Source organism: Oncorhynchus keta, chromosome 2 (genome assembly GCF_023373465.1).
Source record: "Oncorhynchus keta strain PuntledgeMale-10-30-2019 chromosome 2, Oket_V2, whole genome shotgun sequence".
Lineage (NCBI taxonomy): Eukaryota > Metazoa > Chordata > Actinopteri > Salmoniformes > Salmonidae > Oncorhynchus > Oncorhynchus keta.
In genome coordinates this window covers 36,288,987-36,313,705 of record NC_068422.1, presented here as the reverse complement: position 1 = coordinate 36,313,705, position 24,719 = coordinate 36,288,987, and the positions used below count along the sequence as shown (strand labels likewise).

General features: G+C 42.2%; 2 protein-coding genes across 5 annotated transcripts; one reads left to right on the top strand and one right to left on the bottom strand.

Moving 5' to 3' along the window:
* Positions 1 to 1,024: 1,024 nt before the first annotated feature.
* LOC118399996 (zinc finger protein Pegasus-like) lies at positions 1,025 to 13,677 on the top strand. 2 transcript variants are annotated; one of them, XM_035796317.2, is made up of 4 exons: positions 1,025 to 1,455; positions 8,045 to 8,213; positions 11,166 to 11,339; positions 11,539 to 13,677. In XM_035796317.2, exons 2-4 carry the CDS (start codon positions 8,081 to 8,083, stop codon positions 12,504 to 12,506), a joined length of 1,275 nt encoding a protein of 424 aa, XP_035652210.1. In that variant the 5' UTR covers positions 1,025 to 1,455; positions 8,045 to 8,080; the 3' UTR covers positions 12,507 to 13,677. The 2 variants fall into 2 exon arrangements, with proteins under 2 accessions (XP_035652210.1, XP_052332075.1); XM_052476115.1 differs by lacking the exon at positions 1,025 to 1,455 and adding an exon at positions 5,322 to 7,366.
* A 124-nt stretch (positions 13,678 to 13,801) lies between these two features.
* On the bottom strand, positions 13,802 to 23,244 carry LOC118399989 (deleted in malignant brain tumors 1 protein-like). Of its 3 annotated transcripts, XM_052476082.1 has the most exons (21): positions 23,131 to 23,244; positions 22,921 to 22,947; positions 22,617 to 22,643; positions 22,223 to 22,379; positions 21,792 to 21,988; positions 20,044 to 20,142; positions 19,888 to 19,941; positions 19,362 to 19,460; positions 18,705 to 18,758; positions 18,179 to 18,277; positions 17,515 to 17,577; positions 17,171 to 17,269; positions 17,037 to 17,078; positions 16,781 to 16,876; positions 16,397 to 16,429; positions 16,008 to 16,164; positions 15,559 to 15,776; positions 15,267 to 15,442; positions 14,695 to 15,086; positions 14,291 to 14,535; positions 13,802 to 14,044 (listed from the first exon to the last, which is right to left on the bottom strand). In XM_052476082.1, the coding sequence occupies exons 1-21, from the start codon at positions 23,189 to 23,191 to the stop codon at positions 13,980 to 13,982; spliced, it is 2,460 nt and encodes an 819-aa protein (XP_052332042.1). In that variant the 5' UTR covers positions 23,192 to 23,244; the 3' UTR covers positions 13,802 to 13,979. The 3 variants fall into 3 exon arrangements, with proteins under 3 accessions (XP_052332042.1, XP_035652196.1, XP_052332044.1); XM_035796303.2 differs by lacking the exons at positions 18,179 to 18,277; positions 18,705 to 18,758; XM_052476084.1 differs by lacking the exons at positions 18,705 to 18,758; positions 19,362 to 19,460.
* Positions 23,245 to 24,719: the final 1,475 nt, after the last annotated feature.

Sequence of the window (24,719 nt, the reverse complement as noted above, 5' to 3'; positions counted from 1 at the left end):
TATATTATGAGTGGATGGATGCATGCTGGACACTGCTAATTTATGGACAAAATACACCATCTAGTGTACAGAAACTGAACTGGAATAAAAACAATAATTGAACTGACTGGATGTTCTCATCCACTGTATTTCTAAATCTGCTCATGATAGTGCTGCTAGAGACAGACTTCAGATTTCATTGTAAAGATTGTGGTCCTTGGTTCAACTTGAACAGTTCATGCCACCATGCCTCGCTGTTAGACCGTGTACATTACTTGCTGTACTGCTCTTGTAACATCACAAGGCAATGTGGCACTGAAAAGGATACAATGGCCTCACTCATACTGCTAGTTTATCACCCTCTTCTCAATGCTTCTCAATGGTTTTCCTACAACTTGACACAAATGGGGAAATATGATCTTATAATAATAATAATAATATATGCCATTTAGCAGACGCTTTTATCCAAAGCGACTTACAGTCATGTGTGCATACATTCTACGTATGGGTGGTCCCGGGGATCGAACCCACTACCCTGTCTTAACTGTTCAATTATTGATAGTGATGAAACATAAATGAGTCAATCTAGCTATTTAAAATAATGAAATTGCTGTTGCTCAAATGTAGCGCTTTGTAATTAAAGGTCTATGTTTGGAAGTGTGAGCGGTTTAATCGCCTAATGTTATGGGTACAAAATAGTCAACATGTTATATTTAGTGGACACTGACAAATTAAAGCAACAGTTTCCACAATTCAATTAAATAATAATGCAATGAATGCAGCAGAATGCAATGTTAAGCCTGTCAAAATTGGGTTAATTACAGGTGACTATTATTTGGCACTGACAGCAAAACAAAGTTTGGAAAGATGTATGTACCATCCAGTTGATTAGTGCAGTCTGCTTGCATTTAATAAGATCTTGAGAAATAATTAAACTCACCCTGCTGTACTACCACAGAGTTTTAAAAGTATCTTTGGTGGGCTACAACCACTGAGGAACACAGTATGTGAGCTACTACAGCAGTTTTTTCCTAGGAACTGTTCTTCGCGCAATTATTGCACCTTGAGGCGGGACGGATTTCGCAGGTGGACTGGGTGAACTCTCACCTCCACAAATTGCTTCATTGTTTTGATTCAGATAACGTCGCTAGCTCTATATTGCACATTTATGTGATTAGAGACCAACCGACTGATTCTGTAGCACGCTTAGCTATTCGCCATATGAACTCGATGCAGCCGTAGTTGAGTGATGCCTATGTAAACGGAACAGTTGTTTAGGTCGAAAGACAGTAGCCAGCTGGCTAACCTGAAGTTAGCAACAACAACATGAACGCTATTTCAACGGAACTGATCAGTCACTTGGACACTTGTCGTCACCAGTCAATTACTGAGTTTGCCACGAATAATCGTCTGTATTTCACTAGCTGGCTAGAGACATATTAATACTTGCTAACAATTTGTTGACATTTTGAAAAGGTAAGTTGATTCGCTAGCTAGTAAGCTAGCTCCTTGGTTACCTGGCCAGCTGAGTGTTCCAGCAATCAATGGTGGAATCGATGTTCTGTCGATGACATTGGCTAGCTAAAAGGACCTGCTAAAGTTTACATTTAGCAAAATTTTTTGGTCATTTAGCAGACTTACTTACAGTTATTGCATTCATCTTAAGATACTTAGCTACTGGTAGGTGGGACAATCACAGGCATAGAAAGTACAGAGCAAGATGGGAGAGGAAGTTAAGTGCAAGTGTTGGTTCAGGAAATGTTTTTTTTGGACGGGAGGTTTGAAGTGAGGAGGTGGATTATTTAATAAGATACTATTTGAAGAGGTTTTCTGGTGCTTTCGGGAGATGGGCAGGGCACTGCTGTCCTAGTTTCAGGGTAGGGCTGGGCGATATGGCCTAAACATTTTTTTTTTTAACTTAACGATGTATCTAGATTTTCCGTTTTTGACTTCTCAAAATAAGTATTGTACAATTAAAGGTCACATATACTGCATTTCAAACAGTCAGCAATAATCTAATGAATTCAGGACTTGAAGTTATACCCAGGCCAAATATAATCCATAACCATTAATCATTTAATTATTTTATCAAAATAGTTTAACCTGCTATTTTCTTGTTGTTGCAATAACCACTGAACTGGCATTGGAGTCTGTCTATGAAAATGACATTTTTTTATTACAAATTCAACTATAACCATGCATAATGCACATTCAACTTTTTGTAAGAGGCATTAGGGACGGCAGTGGTTAGAGCAAATCACATGTTATTTGTCACATGCGCCGAATACAACAGATGTAGACATGACAGTGAAATGCTTACTTACAAGCCCTTAACCAACAATGCTTTAAGAAAAAAAAGTGTTAAATAAGAGATCAGTAGAAAATATAAAAGTAACAAATAATTAAACAGCAACAGTAAAATAACAAGCAAGGCTATATACAAGGTGTACCGGTTCTGAGTCAATGTGCAGGGGCACAGGTTCGTAGAGGTAATATGTACAGTCATGGCCAAAAGTTTTGAGAATTTACATTTACATTTAAGTCATTTAGCAGACGCTCTTATCCAGAGCGATTTACAAATTGGTGCATTCACCTTATGACATCCAGTGGAACAGCCACTTTACAATAGTGCATCTAAAGAATGACACATTCATTTCCACAAAGTTTGCTACTTCAGTGTCTTTAGATATTTTTTGTCAGATGTTACTATGGATTACTGAAGTATAATTACAAGCATTTCATAAGTGTCAAAGGCTTTCATTGACAATTACATGAAGTCAATGCTTGGAATTTGTCAGAATTTGTCGGTTTTTGTATGTCCACCCGCCTCTTGAGGATTGACCACAAGTTCTCAATAGGATTAAGATCTGGGCAGTTTCCTGGCCATGGACCCAAAATATCTATGTTTTGTTCCTCGAGCCACTTAGTTATCACTTTTGTCTTATGGCAAGGTGCTCCATCATGCTGGAAAAGGCATTGTTCATCACCAAACTGTTCCTGGATGGTTGGGAGAAGTTGCTCTCGGAGGATGTAATGGTACCATTCTTTATTCATGTCTGTGTTCGTAGGCAAAATTGTGAGTGAGCCCACTTCCTTGGCTGAGAAGCAACCCCACACATGAATGGTCTCCGGATGCTTTACTGTTGGCATGACACAGGACTGATGGTAGTGCTCACCTTGTCTTCTCCGGACAAGCTTTTTTCGGGATGCCCCAAACAATTGAAAAGGGGATTCAGAGAAAATGACTTTACCCCAGTCCTCAGCAGTCCAATCCCTGTACCGTTTGCAGAATATCAGTCTGTCCCTAATGTTTTTCCTGGAGAGAAGTGGCTTCTTTTCTGCCCTTCTTTACACCAGGCCATCCTCCTAAAGTCTTCGCCTCACTGTGCGTGCAGATGCACTCACACCTGCCTGCTGCCATTCCTGAGCAAGCTCTGTACTGTTGGTGCCCCGATCCCACAGCTAAATCAACTTTAGGAGATGGTCCTGGCGCTTGCTGGACTTTTTTGGGCGCCCTGAAGCCTTCCTCACAATAATTGAACCGCTCTCCTTGAAGTTCTTGATGATCTGATAAATGGTTGATTTAGGTGCAATCTTACTGGCAGCAATATCCTTGCCTGTGAAGCCCTTTTTGTGCAAAGCAATGATGACGGCAAGTGTTTCCTTGCAGGTAACCATGATTGACAGAGGAAGAACAATGATTCCAAGCATCACCCTCCTTTTGAAGCTTCCAGTCTGTTATTCGAACTCAATCGGCATGACAGAGTGATCTCCATCCTTGTCCTCGTCAACACTCACACCTGTGTTAACGAGAGAATCACTGACGTGTTGTCAGCTGGTCCTTTTGTGACAGGGCTGAAATGCATTGGAAATGTTTTTTGGGGGATTCAGTTCATTTGCATGGCAAAGAGGGACTTTGCAATCATCTGAACACTCTTTATAACATTCTGGAGTATATGCAAAATTGCCATCATACAAACTTTCACTTTGTGAAAATTAATATTTGTCATTCTCAACTTTTGGCCACGACTGTACATGTAGGTAGAGTTAAGAGGCAGGGGAGGGCTTGGTGTAAACCATAGAGAAAGAGGGGAAGCAAGAGGTTTCTCTCTTGCTAAAATCTTTTTGCAAACAACTGCCGTTTTGACTACTACCCCAAAACGTTAGAGCGTATGGAGTCTTCATCTACTTCTCTACTATTCATATCTGTTTGCGGAACCAAAATATTCACTACGGATCTTACTGTACAGCTGCATTACCATTTTCCTCCAACTTTCCCTACTTCTCTGTTTGTCAAATCCGAAAACGGATTAGGAATAGCATCTACCAATCTGTAGATAGAGCTGTTTTAGTAACCCATCATCTGCACTCTTAATAGCTGCGGTAAATCATGACAGAAGCTAGCAGATTAATTATTTACCAACAAGAGCTGCAAATTCCAATAAAACTACATGTTTTAAAGTTCACTTTCTTTGCTTTGTCTAATAACACTGTCAAGAATCTAGCAAAGCCATTTTGTGGGCCAGAGTGCAGTATTTAGTTAATATTAAAGCACAAACGTACTGTGCGTTAGCATGTTTCTCACACTTTCTTTAGCCAAAAGGCAGCTGTGTTGCCATGCAATGCTAGTTTTCCTGTCTCTTAAAATAAGGTTGGGCTGCACCCCTCTGATTGGAAAGAGCAGATTTGGAATAGTTTCTACCAATAGAAAGTTGCTGCTGTTTGCCAGAGTTTTTAGAGTGACAAAAAGTGGCATGCTGACGTCATACAGCAGTTGTGTGTTTGTGGTCAATAGATGAGTGGTTAGTAGTTGTGGTCAGGAGTTGTGTAGTTGTGATCAAACGGTGTTTGGGTCTTTTGAGTGTCAAAAAAGATACACATCAAATAACACTATTTGACATGTTTTAATAGGCTTGTTGACCAATCAGGACCTGAATATGACTGCACGTCACAATAATTCAACGCATTGATACATTTTTTTATGTAGTTATTACACATTGATTACACTATCACTCGTATTTCATGTCACAACTATCCTATGATGCTGGTAAAGTTGTCTTGCGCACCTACAGTGCTGGTCATAAAAAAAAGCTAGCTAGCTCATGGATGCAAATAGTGTTCTTCCCTAAAAACATAGCAAAACAACATCTGTTCTGACCACAACCACACAACTTCTGACCACAACCACACAACTCTGACCACATGTAGTGAACACAACCACACAACCTTTTACCGCAACCACACTACTGCTGACGACATCTAGTAATCACAGCCACACAACTTCTGACCACTCATCAAGTGACCACAACCACACAACTACTGACATCAACCACACAACTGCTGACCTCTCATCTACTGACCACAACCACACAACTGCTGACCACAACCACACAACTGCTGACCACAACCACACAACTGCTGACCACAACCACACAACTGCTGACCACAACCACACAACTACTGACCACATCCACACAACTTCTGACCACAACCACAACCGCACAACTTTTTACCGCAACCACACTACTGCTGACGACATCTAGTGACCACAGCCACACAACTTCTGACCACAACCACACAACTACTGACCACTTATCTAGTGACCACAACGTACCGCAACCACACAACTACTGACCACATCTAGTGACCACAACCACACAACTACTGATCAATCAACTGCTGACCACAACCACACAACTACTGACCATATCTTATGACCACAGCCACACATCTTCTGACCACTCATCTAGTGACCACAACTTACCGCAACCACACAACTGCTGACCACATCTAGTGACCACAACCAGACATCTAGTTACTACAACCACACAGCTTCTGACCTCATCTACTGACCACAACCACACAACCTCTGACTACAACTACTGACACACGGAACCACACAACTTCTGACCACATCTAGTAATCACAACTTCTGACCACAATCACAAAGCTGCTTACCACAACTACTGACAGAAACCACACAACAACTGACCACAACCACACAACTCCTGACCACACAACTCCTGATCACAACCACACAACTCCTAATCACAACTACACAACTCCTGACCACAACTACTGACCACTCATCTATTGACCACAACCACACAACTGCTGACCACATCTAGTGACCACAACCACACAACTACTGATCACTCAACTGCTGACCACCACACAACTGCTGACCACAACCACACAACTGCTGACCACAACCACACAACTGCTGACCACAACTGCTGACTACAACCACACAACTTCTGACCACATCTTGTGACCACAACCACACAACTTCTGACCACAATCACAAAGCTGCTTACCACAACTACTGACAACAACAGACCACGGCCACACAACTTCTGACCACATATAGTGAACACAACCACATAACTATGGATGACAACCACACAACTTCTGACCACAACTACACAACTCCTGACCACAACTACTGACCACTCATCTAGTGACCACAGCCACACAACTTCTGACCACATCTAGTGACCACAACCATGCTTCTGACCACAACCACACAACTTCTGATCACAATCACAAAGCTGCTTACCACAGCTACTGACAGCAACTACTGACCACAACCACACAACTTCTGACCACATCTAGTGAACACAACCACACATCTACAGACCACAACCACACATCTGACCATATAACTACCATGTTGTCTCACCAACTTTTGACCACAACTACTGACCGCTACTACCGACTATCGATGGGAATTTAAAAGGATTTCACTATTAAAATAATATAATTGAAATTCAACTTTTTAAACTTATTTCACTACCACAAAAATACGAAAGAGCTTTAGCAAGCCCCACAACTTTTAAAGTTACAATCTCGTTGTATACAGGTTCACACGGCATAGAAGAGCAAAGGAGATCGATTTACAGGCATTTAGAATATTGCGCAAAAACATACATTCTAATTCATTATATATCGCCCAACCATACTTGAGGGGGAAGCTGGTTCCACCATTGGGGAGCCAGGACAAAGAAGAGCTTGAACTGGGATAAGCGGGAGCTGCCCTCCAGGGAGAGCCAAGAGACTAGAAGTGGTAGAACGGAGTGCTCGGGTTGGGGTGTAGGGTTTGAGCATAGCCTGAAGGTAGGGAGGGGCAGTTCCTCTTGCTGCTCCTTAGGCAACCACCATGGCCTTGTAGTGGATGCGAGCTTCGACTGGAAGCCAGTGGAGTGTGCGGAGGAGTGGTGTGACGAGAGAACATGAGAAGCTTGAAAACCAGGCAAGCTGCAACATTCTGGAAAAGTTGCAGGGGTTTGATGGCACAAGCGGGGAGCCCAGCCAAAAGCGAGTTGCAATAGTCCAGACGGGAGATGACAATTGCTTGGATTAGGACCTGCACAGCTTCCTCTGTGAGGTAGGGCCGTACTCTACAGATGTTGTAGAGCATGAACTTGCAGGAGCGAGTCGCTACTTTGATGTTTGCAGAGAATGACACAGTGTTGTCCAGGGTCACGCCAAGGTTCTTTGCACTCTGGGAGGGTGACACTGTGGACTTGTCAAATGTGATGGAGAGGTCTTTGAGCAGGCATATCTTCCCCGGAGGAAGAGCAACTCCATCTTGTTGAGCTTGAGGTGGTGGGCCAAAGAGCCATCGTCAGGAAATGAGTTTATCAAGGTGTCAAGCTCATTGAGGAACCCGCCAATGGCACCTAGTGGGCGATAGATGACAAGCTTGAGTGGACAAGTGACAGTGACCGCATTGAATTAAAATGAGTAGATGGACAGGTGAGAGAGGGAAAGGAGAGAGTATCTCTAGTTAGGAGAAATGAGTAGCCTTGTGCCACCACTCCAACGACCAGATGCACTTGGACTATGAGAGAGAACTAGTCAGATGAAGAGAGAGCAACTGGAGTAGCAGTGTTCTCTAGGGTGATACATGTCTTGTCAAAAAGTTTACGACCTGAAGGGCAGCATAGACTGAAATTAACTCTGCGTTCTAAATCTCAATTTATGTCAATGTATTGTCATGTTGTTTTTCGCTTATCTGTCTGCCAATTGACACTGTCATCATCATGTGCTGTTATGGATACAGTTGATTTATTGCACCTGAAAGCATCTCTACCTTCCAATGGGCGAGGAAAAGCCAGAGACGTTGGACTTTGTCAAAGACTTCCAAGAGTATCTCAGCCAGCAGACTCAACATGTGAACATGATCTCGGGCTCCGTCAGTGGAGTCAAAGAGATGGACGACCTACCAGCAGGTAAGCCTAGCTCAGTTTAGACCCGAGGGAAACTCGGGTCTGGTTTTAACTTTTACCCACCTTGCAAGTTATTTGCAGATCGTTCCTGTTTGCTACACTTTTCCCGCTTCCTAAATATATCCGTCATTTGTAGACTGTTCTGATTAGGAGGTCGTCATTTGCATTGCGGAGAGGTGTCCAGGAAATAATTTAAATCCAATTGTTAGATGCTACTACCCCCGACAAATCAAAACCAAACATGGATTCCATGTTGTGTTCTCGCCTGTCTTTCACTCCTGTTCTGTTTACCTATTCTGGCTTGCAATATGGGCACCATGCTGCCCTAGACGTAGCTTGAAGACCCCATGTTGAATTGTACGTTGGGCAGAAATTTGCATTTGCATCATGAAAGTTTCCTTTCACGACTTCTACAAGCCAGAATGTTGAATGAAATAATTTTTCAACTTACTTTACCAGTTGTCCATGTGGTTGGTCCTTTTTATAGGTAGGAATGTGAAACAATATATCCACAGGCATGTATAATTCAACTTTTCGAAGTGCTGGTAGTGCGTTGAGATTTCTATCACATGAAGCATGCGCTTAAGACGAAAATACATGTACGAAGTGCATGCATACTTGGCGAGCTCGTGCGCGTGTTTATGTGGTTTTGCGCATGCTTCAGGTGATGACAACCTGAAAGAACTGCCAGCGCTTTGAAAAATGTATTTAATTATACTTTCCTGTTGATATGTTGTCTCACAACCTGCAAAAGGACCAACTGCACAAACAACCGGTAAAGTAAGTTCAAATATACTTTTTTTTTTTAACATTCTGGTTTGTAGAGCTTGTGACAGCAAATGTATGGCATTAATCTCAGACTGTGAACCAGAGGTAACACAGTCTGATTGTCTGGCAACCCCAGACCGGAAGCAGAGGAAATGTGTGTGTGCAAAGTGAGAACGAAATAACATTTCCGTATTTAATAGTTTATTGTTCACTGCTTGGCGACGCAAACGGTGCACTCCAATCAGTAGCTCCGGATGTTGGACACATGCTGTTAAGCAGGTACAGCCATTTGACTATGAGTTCTCTCGAACGCAGTCGCTATGGAATGCCCTTAGACCTCATTTCAATTAAATAATTAATAAGAGGTCTAATATTGGGCTGCAGGTAGGCCTTACTATGGCATCAACACAAACCACCATTTTGACTGTCAACTGACTCTTGCCCTTGTCCTCTGAGTAAACTATCTGATTCAAACAGTTTTATCCAGACTGTTTCATGCGTGATTCTGTTATCATTCTAAAAACCATGAATGCAAGTGGAGTGTAATGATTAGAAAGTGTGTGCCCTCAGGCCTGGAGGGAAGCAAAAGTTATTCCCCTACCTAAGAACAGTAAAGCTCCCTTTACTGGCTCAAATAGCCGACCAATAACCCCGTTACCAACCCGCAGTAAACTTTTGGAAAAAATTGTGTTTGACCAGATACAATACTATTTTACAGTAAACAAATTGACAACAGACTTTCAGCACGCTTATAGGGAAGGACATTCAACAAGCACAGCACAAATGACTGATTGGCTGAGAGAAATTGATGATAAAAAGATTGGGGGAGCTGTTTTGTTAGATTTCGATAATGTCAAAAGCTGCATTGATCAAAGTCTGCTGCTGGCAAAACTTATGTGTTATGGCTTTACACCCCCTGCTATATTGTGGATAAAGAGTTACCTGTCTAACAGAACACAGATGGTGTTCATTTATTGGAACCCCCCCCAAAAAACCAGGTAGAATCAGGAATTCCCCAGGGCAGCTGTCTAGACCCCTTACTTTTTTCAATCTTTACTAACGAGTAAAGCCAGTGTGTCTATGTATGCGGATGACTCAACACTATACATGTCAGCTACTACAGCAACTGAATGACTGCAACACTTAACATAGAGCTACAGTTCATTTCAGAATGGGTGGCAAGGAATAAGTTAGTCCTAAATAAAAGCATTGTATTTGGGACAAATCATTCACTAAACCCTAAACCTCAACTGAATCGTGTAGGGAATAATGTGGAAATTGAGCAAGTTGAGGTGACTAAAGTAACCCTGGAATGTAAAACTGTCATGGTCAAAATGTATTGATACAACAGTAGCTAGGATGGGGAGAAGTCTGTCCACAATAAAGTGCTGCTCTGCATTCTTAACAGCACTATCAACAAGGCAGGTCCTACAGGCCATAGTTTTGTCGCACCTGGACTACTGTTCTGTCGTGTGGCCAGGTGCCACAAAGAGAGACTTAGGAAAATTGCAATTGTTTCAGAACAGGGCAGCACGGCTGGCCCTTGATGTATACAGAGAGGTAACAATATGCATGTCAATCTCTCCTGGTTCAAAGTGGAGGAGAGATTGACTTTGTCACTAATTGTACTTGTGAGAGGTGACATGTTGAATACACCGAGCTGTCTGTTTGAACTACTGGCACACAGCTCGGGCACCCATGCATACCCCATAAGACATGCCACCAGAGGTCTCTTCAGAGTCCCCAAGTCTAAAACAGACAATATGAGGTGCAGAGTACTACAGAGCCATGACTACATGGAACTCTATTCCACATCAAGTAACTCATGCAAGCAGTAAAATGTGATGTAAAAAACAGATAGAAATACACCTTTTGGAACAACGAGGACTGTGAAGCAACACAAACATAGGCACAGACGCATGCATACACACACACAATAACATACGCACTATACACTCATACACATGGATTTTGTGCTGTAGATATGTGTTAGTAGAGTAGGGGCCTGAGGGCACACACTTAATATGTTGTGAATGTATTGTAATGTTTTAATAAATATATACCTACCTTAATTTTGCTGGATCCATGGAAGAGCTGCCTTGGCAGCAGCAAATGGGGATCCATAATAAATACAAATATAGATATTTCTCTTGAACCTGTGTTGTGATTATTCCTGTACCTGTGCAGATTGCAGTCAGAATGGATTAGACCACCCCTCAGCGGATATGTCCCTTGATGACGGCTCAGGGATGCTGGTGGATGGCTTCGAGAGAACATATGACGGCAAACTCAAGTGCCGTTACTGTAACTATGCTACCAGAGGCACAGCACGACTCATTGAACATATCCGCATTCACACTGGTGAGCTTGAATAGAACTGATAACACCATGCAGATGCTACCAGATGAAGATCACTCGCTGAGCATTTTCTCTTATACAAAGCTTTCACCCTTTTCTTTTCATTAGGCCTAGTTAGTTAGTTATCAGACAAAAAGCAAAAAACATGACATTTAAAATGTCCTAAGACTTTATTCTTCCTCTTTCCTCTGATCAAACACAGGAGAGAAACCCCACAGATGCCACCTGTGTCCTTTTGCCTCTGCCTATGAGCGCCACCTAGAGGCCCACATGCGCTCCCACACAGGAGAAAAGCCTTACAAGTGTGAGCTGTGCTCCTTCCGCTGCAGCGACCGCAGCAACCTTTCACACCACCGGCGCCGCCGCCACAAGCTCTTACCCATGAAAGGTGCTCGCTCTTCTCTCTCCCACAAGAAGATGCTGAGCGTCCTGCAGAAGAAGACCAGCTTGGGCTATGGTCGCCGGCTCCTCATCAACTTCAGCCCCCCCTCCATGGTGATGCACAAGGCTGAGCACCTGGACGACTACTCCCACGAACTGCCCCACCTGCGCCAGGAGACCTACGACGACCAGGGTGCTGGTGGAGATGGAAGCTCCAGGGACAATCACCACCATCACCACCACAACCTGGTCATGGAAAACCCCCTCAACCAGCTCTCCACCCTGGCTGGTCAACTGGCCAACCTGCCCTCTGAAGCTGAGGGCGAGACCCAACAGCCTCCCATATCTCCAGGTGCAGAGTCCTGTGTGGACGAGAAGCCCTTCCTCATCCAGCAGCCTCTCCCAGCCACCGCTTCTGCTGCTGCGTCAGCCAGCACTGCCCATGCTGCCTCCTCCCCCATCACCCCAGAGCCCAGGCCCCCACCACACAGCAACTGCAGCCCCGGGGCAGGTCCCTGCAGCGAGCACAGCGGGCGCACCAGTACCCCCAGCATTACCAATAGCCAGCCCAGCACACCAGTCCCGGGCCTGCCCTCGTTGCATCAAGACCCCCAGATGCTGCACCACTGCCAGCACTGTGACATCTACTTCCCTGACAACATCCTGTACACCATCCACATGGGCTGCCACGGCTACGAGAACCCCTTCCAGTGCAACATCTGTGGCCACAAGTGCAGGAGCAAATATGACTTTGCCTGTCATTTTGCCAGGGGGCAGCATAAGCAGTGACTTGTCACCGGGTCAGTGACGAAGGACTGGAGATGATTGAAGGTGTTTTTATTTAATTCCATAATGGTGATTTTTATTTATTGCTTTTGATCTTTCTGAAATTGGACATGATGTAGCCTTTGCAAATTCTGTATAGTGAATTTGATTTTACAGGAAAGAAAATAACATTTGACAGTGCCCATGTGTATGTAATGTGTAGGGATGGAGTGGTTTAGAGGTACAACTCACTTGACCGGTTTGATCGTTAAACATTCCTTATGTGTTTTTTTTTAACATGAACACCATTTTTAGCCTTACTAACATACTGTAGTTATAGATGCTAACATTTTATGAGTGCTCGTTTATCGGCTTTAACCGTAACCCACTAAACCATTTCAGAGTGCAACGACGGCACCATTCATGCCTCCCAATAGTGCCTACCATATTCACAATCACTTTACATTTGACATCTATTTTTTTTCTGTTTGTTTTCTTTAGATGCGGGTGTTATGTTGTCGTTTGATGGATTTGTAAACAGTGCCCTTCCTTCCTTAACCATCAGCTTTTTGCTAATTGGGTGTCATGGAAGATAAAGCCTAACCTTATACATTGTGTTATATTGTGACATTTAAATGGAATATGTCATTGTGAGATCCAATACCTCTACTGTCAAAGCATTATCACCGTATATTTTCTCTTTTGTCAATCCCGTTCAGTCCAGAATTGCCAAGTAGCACCAGAGATGCCATGTTTTAGCATACATGCCATGCCTTTTGGATTTCTTCTGTCCTTCTATAATCAAGGCATTGCATATTAGGGATCTGTGCTTTCTTAGATATTTATTGAGCATTGTAATCTACATTTCCTGGTCGGTTAGGTGTTGTGATAAGTGACGATTACTGCCTTAGCAGGGTTGTTTTGTATTGGATACTGTTGTGTCTGCATAGCAACATTTGTGGAGAACATGGTTACTGTTTCTAGGACTAATTGCATGTCACCATGCTTACAGGCGTCCAATGATTGAGGGGTTACGTAAAGGGGAAGAACTTGGGAGTTTTGTTTAATGTGTTGTATCTTGATAGAGCAGGTGAATGTAGAAGCGTTTTGGCGATCATCATGTCCCCTTGGATGACAAATTGTTTTATGTGAGAGGAATATTAACACATTTCTAAGTAAAGTGTTTTCTAACAGATCTTTTCTGTCCTTTGTCCTTTTTCTTGGTATCTATGAATTGACATTCAGTCAGAATTCAAAAGTTCACACATTGGATCTATTTCAATGCTAGCACATGGAATAAGATGGTCAGACACCAATAATTGTCTGTTGAATGCTTTTAATCATTTAGCCAAAGTAGGAGAGATACAAGATTATAGTGTACAGTAGTGAATATGAATATTGGCTACTTTAATGGCTACTTTAATGCCTCAGGTGAAATTAATCAGAATTATAGTATTAATGATTTAGAGTAGTTGGTTGAGGCTGGTCAGCTTAGTCTTAAGGTTCCACCTTAGCCTGGATCTCCTCCTTCTCAGCCACTTTCTCATCTGGCTTCTCCAGATCTGGGGAGGGAAAAGAAAGACCTGTTTTTGCATACATTTGTGTCTGCACAGTCTAAACCAGAGTGATAATATACATACCGGAACATTTTCAGAACAGTATTACAGAGTGCTCCACTGCTCCTAATTGTTTGAGTGTTTTCAACAGCCTAACGCAAACATTAGCAGCAAATTAGCCATACAAATTTGCGAACAGGTTAGGGTAACGTCTAGAGAAATCATAACATCATAGCCCTACTAAGAGTTGACCTTTGAGCTGGATGGGGCCCAGGATCAGGGTGTGGCTCCCTTGGGAGGATCCCAGGTCCCTGGCCTTGCGCGTGCGGCAGCCTCGGCGGCAGCGGGAGTTGTAGTCAGAAGCTTGGCAGATGGTGACTTTACACTGCAGGTACACTGACTCATCGGCTCGCAGGAACTTGAAAGCCTGGAAGGTGAAGCGGGCGTAGCTACTGGTACCAGAGGTGTAGGAGTAGTAGGTGGGGTCCCTCCTACATCTGTGGGTGCATCAGAAACAAATGTTTTTAATCAAGAGCCTATGAGTGTCCTTGAAGAATAAGCACCCCGTAAAATGTATAAACACAGATTTTCCTTCTCAGCAATATCTCTTGGCCCTACAATTTCTGCAGGTCAGATCAGCAGTGCCTGTTTCTTACCCATTGCGCACCAGGTCATATGATCTGGTTTGAAAGTCATGAGGTGAGGGAGAGGCCACACAGGTGTCCAGGAACAGATGTAGACTGCTGTCTGACCTCCTCAGGCGGACTTGGACGTACATGTTCTGGTTGAGGGTAATCTTGTATGGAGTCTGGGTTATCTCACTGTAGAAGTTGCTGTTTGTAAAGAAGGCCATGGTGCTGTTGAATCTGCCTGTGCCTGTTATGGTACCGTTACCCTCATCGTTGGTCTTGTACATAACCTGGACCATGGTGTCCTGCTCCATGTGACACTCCACGTGCAGCAAAAAATGAGACTGCCGCGTAATCTCGCCTGAGTCGGACCGGTAGGCACGGACGGCGTTGATGTACTCGACTCTCCCTTTCTCAAACTGTTTAGAGCGTGAGATAAAAAAAAAGGTTATTGGACAAGAAACAGAAAATTATTGGAAAATGTGAATGATAGTTTATGTGACTATATCCAGTGTTTGCAGCACACTAGATATCTATGTAGCTTTTTATATACCATTACGTAATCTGGTAATCACTTTGCGTTTGTTGAATTAATTTACCTTTCGCTGGGTACCACAGGTATTGATTGGGAAGCTGAACACCACCTGGTAGCTGTTGACCTGAGGTCTACAATGCTGGTCGTTCAGGTACAGATTGTAACCATCGTAGCCCATTGAGAGCAGGTAGGATCTCTGGATCACTATGTTCATGTTGTCTGAGGAGCAGTCCACTCGACCTGAAACACCACAACATAAATAAAACCAACCCGAGGCTCCGGAGCTATAATATCAATGTCAGAATAAATAAATGTTTAGTGTTTGCTTAACTTCACCAAATTATCAATCAGACTACCTTGGTTTGATGCGAGGGAGCTGCTGAACATGGCCCTGAAGCCCCTGCTGACCACTGATTGGTCAGAGCGAAAGAGAACTGTCATGTAGTTAGAGGTGGAGTGGTAGGCAGCCAAAGAGGTGTCGTTGTTTAAGTCACAGATTGTGCCTAGCATTTGAGATGTCACAGACGATCCATCGTACACAGAGATGTAATCACAAGAGCAGCAGTTCTCCAACCTGAACCAACAAAGAGCATACACTTATAGATTATGTCTAAATGTGAACTCATAGTCAATACGGACGGTCCATTTCAAGATCTGTCTTCATGCACATTCAGAATGATAGAAATCCATCAGATAGTTAATCAAAGGGAAGTGTCAAGGTGAAGCATTTTAAAATCTTTTACATTAAGATGCAACAAACCAGGGTAATCAAGGGAACCATTTCTGAAGAGGAATCTTAACTCACTCCAGGTCAGTAAATGACATGAAGATCCTTTGGCCAGAGGGGGCCGATAGATGCCAGACACAGTAGGCGTTGTCATGGTAATATTCTGGATAGTATGGACTTGAGATGGACCCAGAGTCATGCAGGTTTCCTCCACAGGTGGGGTGAGTCCCTGAGACTGGGGAAGAGAAATTAAACTCAAAATCCATTTGGAATTCAAGAGTCAGACATCTTGTGACACCAAATGTGATTTCCTGTAGATAATCTTCAGGAAATCACATTTGTCATCAAGAAAGGTTCAGTTAGTTACGTTTGTGCAACACATTGATGTCTACTTGTATTGTTCTGTCATTATACAGCCTATTAGATCAAATCCTTTTTTAAATGGATGATGTGGGAAATGTTAATACCTGTTGATTCTGGTGGGGTGGTGGGGCAGTACGCTATGTGAAGGGAAAAAAATAGGAATTAACAATATCCAAACCAAACTGGGTAAATGCAATTGTGCTTAAAGCTCACAGTCATTTAGGGAGTGTGTCTGGTATTCATTGTTGAAGATTTTTTTTAAAGCTAAACTTCAACTGCATTTTAACTGAATGTATGACTCAATATTATTTTCAGATTAGCTGGGACATATTTTGCATAGGTCTACTTAGAGTGGAAGGGCAACCCAAGTCTTGGCAACAGGGAATTGTATTTTTATCCAGAATTTCTCCACATATTTGCCATCTTTACAGTGTGCTCTTTCACGGATAATACCTGGACCCATCTGATCTACTGTATTAGACACGTACTGTTGTAGTCATAGCAACAGTTGCCATAGTATTGACAGGAGCTGGAGCAGGAACACCTTCCAAGATTGAAACCACAGTTGTACCTACAGGAAGCCTCTGCAGGAGGCAATAATAACACCACTTTACAATAACACCACTTCTTTGACAGAATCTTGAGAACATTAACAGCACAACATTTTCTACACAGGTCACCAAACTAGATGATGCCAAAGCTGAGGGTTTTCAAATTTGGGTGTAAGTTTTGGGAGAGAAATACCTGAGGTTGTACCAGTTTCGTATGTTGTGCTCTGGCAATAATCTGTGAGAAGGAAAGATAGGGATGGACATTAGCATAGACAATGTGAGCCTTCCCAAATACTAACAATCATAAACAGCTCTTTAACATCATACCATTGTAGTCATGACAGCAATTGCCATTGTATCGACAGGATGAGGTGCAGGAGCAACCACCGGCATAAGAACCACAGCTGTATCTACAGGAACCCCAACCTAGTGTATTGGACAGACCTCATTTGTGACCAAAGTTCATGAACAGCATTTGATGATTGTTTTCGTATTATTAATATTGTCAGATTTTTTTTTTTTACACAGATCAGCAAGCTAGATGAAGATAAATACCTGTGGCTGTGGACATAGACACCCCCCCCCCCAAAAAAAATATTTGACCAAAATATGTTAATTTTGTTGAACTACACTAGTTGTGAAGTACAATTCTAACACAGCTGAAGAAATACCTCCGGTTGTTGCTGGATCTGCAGCTGTGGTGAGGGAGTCTGTGGTTGTGCCATAGCATATCTCTATACAAGGTAGATAAAATGGCACAGAGGGGAACATTTTAATGGAGGACGAGTGTTACAATATCATTTTTACAATTATTTTCTGATTATCTGAGACTTTGCATACTTATTTTAGAATTGAAGAGCACACAAGTCTTGGTGTTAGATATTTGTGTTCTTGTCTTGACTTCATCCACATTTTGTAGTGTGCTCTTTCTCAGACAATACCTGAACCCATCTGATCTATCTGGTCCTGTATGTCTCAGTTGGTATAGCATGGTGCTTGCATTGCTAGGGTTGTTTGTTTGCTTCCCAGGACCACACATACGTAAAGTTTATGGACGCACGACTAAGTTGCTTTGGATAAAAATGTTTGCTAAAGTGCATATATTATTTGATTTATTAGGATCCCCATTAGCCGACGCCAATGGCGACAGCTAGTCTTACTGGTGACCGATACATTACGAAAAATACATTACAGACAAAAGAGTACAATTGACATACATTTTTTTAAATGAACATGTAGTGTGTGTCTTTTTTGAAACCAGGTTTTCTGTTCTGTTTCTGTTTAAAGGAGTTCCATGCACTCAATACAATATTATCTGTTGTATTGGACACGTACCATTGTAGTCATAGCAACAGTTGCCATAGTATTGACAGGAGCTGGAGCAGGAACAGCTTCCAAGAGTATAACCACAGTTGTACCTACAGGAGGGCTGAGCTGTAGGAGAGAAGGCAATTTTCAAACTAACTCTGAGTTGCTGTAACATTAATTCTGAGACCAAAGCTTTAAAACATGTACAACATGTTCAGGTCACCAATCTATATACTGGCAAAACTGAAGGTTTTACAGAAACCCGGCCTAAAACCCCAAACAGCAAGCAATGCAAGTGTAGAAGCATGGTGGCTAGGAAAAACTCCCTAGAAAGGACATAACCTAGGAAGAAACCTAGAGAGGAACCAGTCCTTTTCTGGTTGTGCTGGGTGGAGATTATAACAGAACTTGGCCAAGATGTTCAAATGTTCATAGATGACCAGCAGGGTGAAATAATAATAATAGATGTTATGTTACATCTTCATCATGCTCTCCAAAAAGCTTTGAAATACACTAGCTGTAAAGTAAAATTCTAACACAGCTGAAGAAATACCTGTTGGTCCTGCATCTGTGGTGCTGGGTTCTGCGGTTGTGTCATAGCAGATCTCTATACAAGGTAGATAAAATGGCACAGAAGGGAACATTTTAATGGAGGACGAGTGTTACAATATCATTTTTACAATTATTTTCTGATTATCTGAGACTTTGCATACTTATTTTAGAATTGAAGAGCACACAAGTCTTGGTGTTAGATATTTGTGTTCTTGTCTTGACTTCATCCACATTTTGTAGTGTGCTCTTTCTCAGACAATACCTGAACCCATCTGATCTATCTGGTCCTGTATGTCTCAGTTGGTATAGCATGGTGCTTGCATTGCTAGGGTTGTTTGTTTGCTTCCCAGGACCACACATACGTAAAGTTTATGGACGCACGACTAAGTTGCTTTGGATAAAAATGTTTGCTAAAGTGCATATATTATTTGATTTATTAGGATCCCCATTAGCCGACGCCAATGGCGACAGCTAGTCTTACTGGTGACCGATACATTACGAAAAATACATTACAGACAAAAGAGTACAATTGACATACATTTTTTTAAATGAACATGTAGTGTGTGTGTCTTTTTTGAATCCAGGTTTTCTGTTCTGTTTCTGTTTAAAGGAGTTCCATACACTCAATACAATATTATCTGTTGTATTGGACACGTACCATTGTAGTCATAGCAACAGTTGCCATAGTATTGACAGGAGCTGGAGCAGGAACAGCTTCCAAGAGTATAACCACAGTTGTACCTACAGGAGGGCTGAGCTGTAGGAGAGAAGGCAATTTTCAAACTAACTCTGAGTTGCTGTAACATTAATTCTGAGACCAAAGCTTTAAAACATGTACAACATGTTCAGGTCACCAATCTATATACTGGCAAAACTGAAGGTTTTACAGAAACCCGGCCTAAAACCCCAACCAGCAAGCAATGCAAGTGTAGAAGCATGGTGGCTAGGAAAAACTCCCTAGAAAGGACATAACCTAGGAAGAAACCTAGAGAGGAACCAGTCCTTTTCTGGTTGTGCTGGGTGGAGATTATAACAGAACTTGGCCAAGATGTTCAAATGTTCATAGATGACCAGCAGGGTGAAATAATAATAATAGATGTTATGTTACATCTTCATCATGCTCTCCAAAAAGCTTTGAAATACACTAGCTGTAAAGTAAAATTCTAACACAGCTGACGAAATACCTGTTGGTCCTGCATCTGTGGTGCTGGGTTCTGTGGTTGTGTCATAGCAGATCTCTATACAAAGTAGATAAAATGGCACAGAAGGGAACATTTTAACAGGGGAGGAGCACACACTGTTACAATATTCTAAACTTGATCCTAACTCCCTGCTCTTACGTTGATAGTCCTGGCAACAGTTGCCCCTGTATTCACAGGAATATGAGCAGGAGCAGTTGCCAACCTGATAGCCACAGTTGTGTCTACAAGAACCTCCATCTACAAGAAAAACAAACAGACAAATCATAGTTCACTGATCATAATTCAGCAATGATACCAAGCCAACAAGCTGCTAAAATGATCAGCACATTTGTATGCATGTATCATTATTTGTTTAGTTAAAATGTTTGCGTAATGTTTGAGTACAGGGAGGAAAATAATACCTACAGTGCAATCGGAAAGTATTCAGACCCCTTAACTTTTTTAAGCCTTATTCTAAAATGTATTAAATTGTTCATTCCCCCCATCAATCTACATACAATACCCCATAATGACAAAGCAAAAACAGGTTTAGACTTTTTTGCAAATGTATTAAAAATAAAACAGAAATAATTTACCCAAGTATTCAGACCCTTTACTCAGTCCTTTGTTGAAGCACAGCGATTACAGTCTCAAGTCTTCTTGGGTATAACGCTTCAAGCTTGGCACACCTATATTTGGGGAGTTTCTTCCATTCTTCTCTGCAGATCCTCTCAAGCTCTGTCAGGTTGGATGGGGAGTGTCAGTGCACAGCTATTTTCAGGTCTCACCAGAGATGTTCGCTCAGGTTCAAGTCCGGGCTCTGGCTGGACCACTCAAGGACATTCAGAGACTTGTTCCGAAGCCACTCTTGAGTAGGCTTGGCTGTGTGCTTAGGATCATTGTCCTGTTGGAAGGTGAACTTTAGCCCCAGTCTAAGGGTCTGAGCACTCTGGAGCAGGTTGTCATCAAGAATATCTCTGTACTTTTGTGCATTCATCTTTCCCTTGATCCTGACTAGCCTACCAATCCCTACCGCTGAAAAACATCCAACAGCATGATGCTGCCACCACTATGTTATACCGTAGGGATGGTGCCAGGTTTCCTCCAGAAGTGATGCTTGGCATTCAGGCCACTCTACCATAAAGGCCTGATTGGTAGAGTGTGGCAGAGATGGTTGTCCTTCTGAAAGGTTCTCCCATCTCCACAGAGGAACTCTGGAGCTCTGTCAGAATGACCATCGGAGTTCTTGGTCACCTTCCTGACCAAGGCTCTTCTCCCCCGATTGCTCAGTTTGACTGTGCGGCCAGCTCTAGGAAGAGTCTTGGTGGTTCCAAACTTGTTCCATTTAAGAATGATGGAGGCCACTGTGTTCTTGGGGTCCTTCTGCTGCAGACATGTTTTGGTACTCTTCCCCAGATCTGTGCCTTGACACAATCCTGTCTCGGAGCACTACAGACAATTCCTTCGACCTCATGGCTTGGTTTTTGCTCTGACATGCACTGTCAACTGTGGGACCTTATATAGACAGGTGTGTACCTTTCCAAATCATGTCCAATCAATTGAATTGACCACAGGTGGACTCCTATCAAGTTATAGAAGCATCTCAAAGTAGATCAATGGAAACAGGAGGCACCTGAGCTCAATTTCGAGTCTCATAGCAAAGGGTCTGAATACTTAAGTAAATCATGTATTTCAGTTTTTTTATTTTTAATACCTTTGCAAGGATTTCTAAAAAACAGTTTCACTTTGTCATTATGGGGTATTGAACATCTTTTGGTTAATCAATTTCAGAATAAGTCTGTAACGTAACAAAATGTGGAAAAAGGGAAGGAGTCTGAATGCTTTCAGAATGCACTGTATGCAGTTAATGTCTCTTTACATATATTTTCTTAATCTCAATTCCTTACCTACGACACGATACTCTGCTTGAAACCCCTTGTACGTTGAGGAGCTGTCACTTGTGAATCGCACAGTTATTGAACTTCCGGTGGAGTAAAAGGTTGAGCTTTGTCCTCCACACAGCTTTCCCAGGAGTCGGTTGTAGGCGGAATAGCCATCGTACACGGAGATGGAATCATACTTACAGTTGAAGTCACCCTCAAGACTGTGGTCGGAGACAGGAAAGATGAATGGCGTACAATGGAGGTGGCTGCCTAATATACGCTGCTAACGTAGCACTTATTACCTCTGGTGACTGATCTGATTAGTGTCCTGGACTTGCTTTCACTTATCAAATCATTTTCTAGATAGGTGATCATTTGAAAGACCAAATTATGGATTTTGAGGGTTTTCTAACATATCCAAGTTTAAGAATAAACATGAACCAAAACCTACTTACTTGACATAGAGGAATTCCAGCTGAACGATTTGGCTGCCCGATGGGGTCTGAATGTTCCATGTACAGTCGGCATTGTTGGGGTAGTTTCTGGGGTAGTTGGGGCTGTTGAATTGGCCCTTTGATGCAGTCAGGTAGCCACCACATGGGGCACTGGTGCCTGAGCAAAACAACCAAAAAGTGACAACGTTAAGAATGAGAAGTTCGACAGAGACTGACTGGCAGTGTCGACTGACACAATAAAAAACTATGTTGATTCATTGGAATGTTGATACAGTGAAGTATTTTAACGAACAAGAGGAATAAACAAACATGGGTTAGTTCATCAAAATTGTTGATAAACAGAGCAACATAAACACAGCTCAGAAATAGTAGCAAAATTCAGAGATTGGAATACCTGATGGGTCAACTGTTCTCCAAGGTTCTGTAAACACAAATGTCATTAGCTTCCATGTAGTACTGTTACTACTGCACTGCACACCTAACATACATGCTAAAGTGCGGGAAGGTGTCAGATTAGTGAAAATAATTAAACCTTTGCAAACGTATGGTCATTGCACAATACATCTGACATTTGTATTGACCCTGAGGAGTGCAGTCTTTCTTCATCTCATTAAGTCATTTCTAGAAATTGGTACAAAGCAAAAAGACAGGACTATATGTTATTTGGGGTAAGAAATCAGCTCATCAACAGAACTTACCTGCTGTGGTCCATGTGTCCCACTGACCTGCAATGAGAAAGTAAGAGTAATTGAATATGAACCTTTGCATAAGAGAGAGACACCAGAGGTGTTACAACAACCCTATAATCATACACAAATGGAAGCCATTGTTACGAACAAACAACACTTACAATGAGAGATCGATACCAACAAAACATATATACAGTGCAGTACAAGTGAATACATTACCTTGAGTTCCGTGTGAGACTATCACAGAGCAAAGAACAAGAAGAGTGGTAGCAATCTCCATGTTTCACCTTCCCCTTGACGATGACACAGTCCCAAAACAGGACAGTTTATATACCTAAAGGCAGGCCTTTAAACATCCTTATAGCGCCCATAAAATCCTGAATGCGAGAAATCCCTTAATACTCAATGTGTGTGAGAAATGACCCACCTGGGCTTGTGGTCATAAAGTAGCCAGTTCACACGGTGAACACATTAAAATGACTGTCCACAAACACAACAAGTGTTAATTTGAGCTACAGAGAGGGGGGTTGTTTTATGGGGTTTGTTGAAGATATATAGCGCATATGAAATAATTCATTTTTATGATAAGGTGACGCACCATTACCTAGAACAGGCTGATAGAGTCAGGATCATTCCCATGGACAAACAGATTCTTCATCAGTGTTGGGTTGTTGGTCTGTTTCACTATGACCCTTCCACGTGTTGACTGAACTACTGCAGGCACGCAGTCATGAACAGCATAGTAGTCTGAAAGGTACAGTATAAGAAATGGTTCTAAACAAGAACTGAGCAAAGCAGGTAGTGATCATAAATGCTTTACTCCGTTTTCCTTAGTGGTGTGCAACTGTTAATATTAAAATACCAGATAAATAAGCATGCATGATTTGGTAGGCTCATAACATTCAAGAAACTATTGGTGAGTGTTTAGCTGGGTTCATAAATTTGTCAGGGCTCCCTCACCTTGTGTGTGCATCGAGGGTCTCCATTATGCTGGTTTTAATCCCTAATATGATTAAATGTAAAAAGAAAAAGTAGAGCATCTCTTTATTGGGCAGACCTCTCCCCATATTTACAACCATTGAATCAATATGTTTGACCATGACAGTTTACAATCTAAGGTAATACCAAATAATTTAGTCTCCTCAACTTGCTCAACAGTCACGTCATTCATTACCAGATTCTAGAATTGGGGGAATGATTTGTACCAAATACAATGCTCTTACTTTTAGAGATGTTCAGAACCAGTTTATTACTGGCCACCCATTCTAAAACTGACACGTATAGGGTTGATTCATCAGCATATATACAGTGTAGACAGACAGGCCTTGTTTAATGCCAGTGGCAGGTCATTGGTAAAAATAGAAAAGAGGAGAGGGCTAAGTGTACCGTACAATCACACTTTACACGTTTAACATTAGAGAAGCTTCCAATAAAGTAAACCTCGGTGTTCTATTAGATAGATAGCTCTGAATCCATGATATGGCAGAGGTTGAAAAGCCATAACACACATGTCTTTTCAACAACAGGTTATGGTCAATAATATCAAAGGCTGCACTCACAATCTTCTTATTATCAATTTCTTCATTAGTCATTTGTGTCAGTGCAGTACATGTTGAGAGCCCTTCTCTATAAGCATGCTGGACGTCTGTTGTTAATTTGTTTACAGAGAAATAGCATTGTATCTGGTCAAACACCATTTTTTCCCTAAAGTTTGCTAAGAGTTGGGAGCAAGCTGATTGGTCAGCTGTTAGAACCAGTAAAGGGTGCTTTGCCATTATTGGGTAGCGGAACAACTTTGGCTTCCCTCC

What these genes read in the sequence shown, in the direction of transcription:
- LOC118399989 (XM_052476082.1), bottom strand. Translation starts at nt 23,191, where the DNA reads ATGGAGATTGCTACCACTCTTCTTGTTCTTTGCTCTGTGATAGTCTCA. An exon ending in AGCAGAGTATCGTGTCGTAG is followed by an intron (nt 20,143 to 21,791) that starts GTAAGGAATTGA and finishes TTTTTCTTGTAG; the next exon opens with ATGGAGGTTCTTGTAGACAC. An exon ending in TATGACCTGGTGCGCAATGG is followed by an intron (nt 14,536 to 14,694) that starts GTAAGAAACAGG and finishes ATGCACCCACAG; the next exon opens with ATGTAGGAGGGACCCCACCT.
- LOC118399996 (XM_035796317.2), top strand. Translation starts at nt 8,081, where the DNA reads ATGGGCGAGGAAAAGCCAGAGACGTTGGACTTTGTCAAAGACTTCCAA. An exon ending in GATGGACGACCTACCAGCAG is followed by an intron (nt 8,214 to 11,165) that starts GTAAGCCTAGCT and finishes GTACCTGTGCAG; the next exon opens with ATTGCAGTCAGAATGGATTA. An exon ending in ACATATCCGCATTCACACTG is followed by an intron (nt 11,340 to 11,538) that starts GTGAGCTTGAAT and finishes GATCAAACACAG; the next exon opens with GAGAGAAACCCCACAGATGC.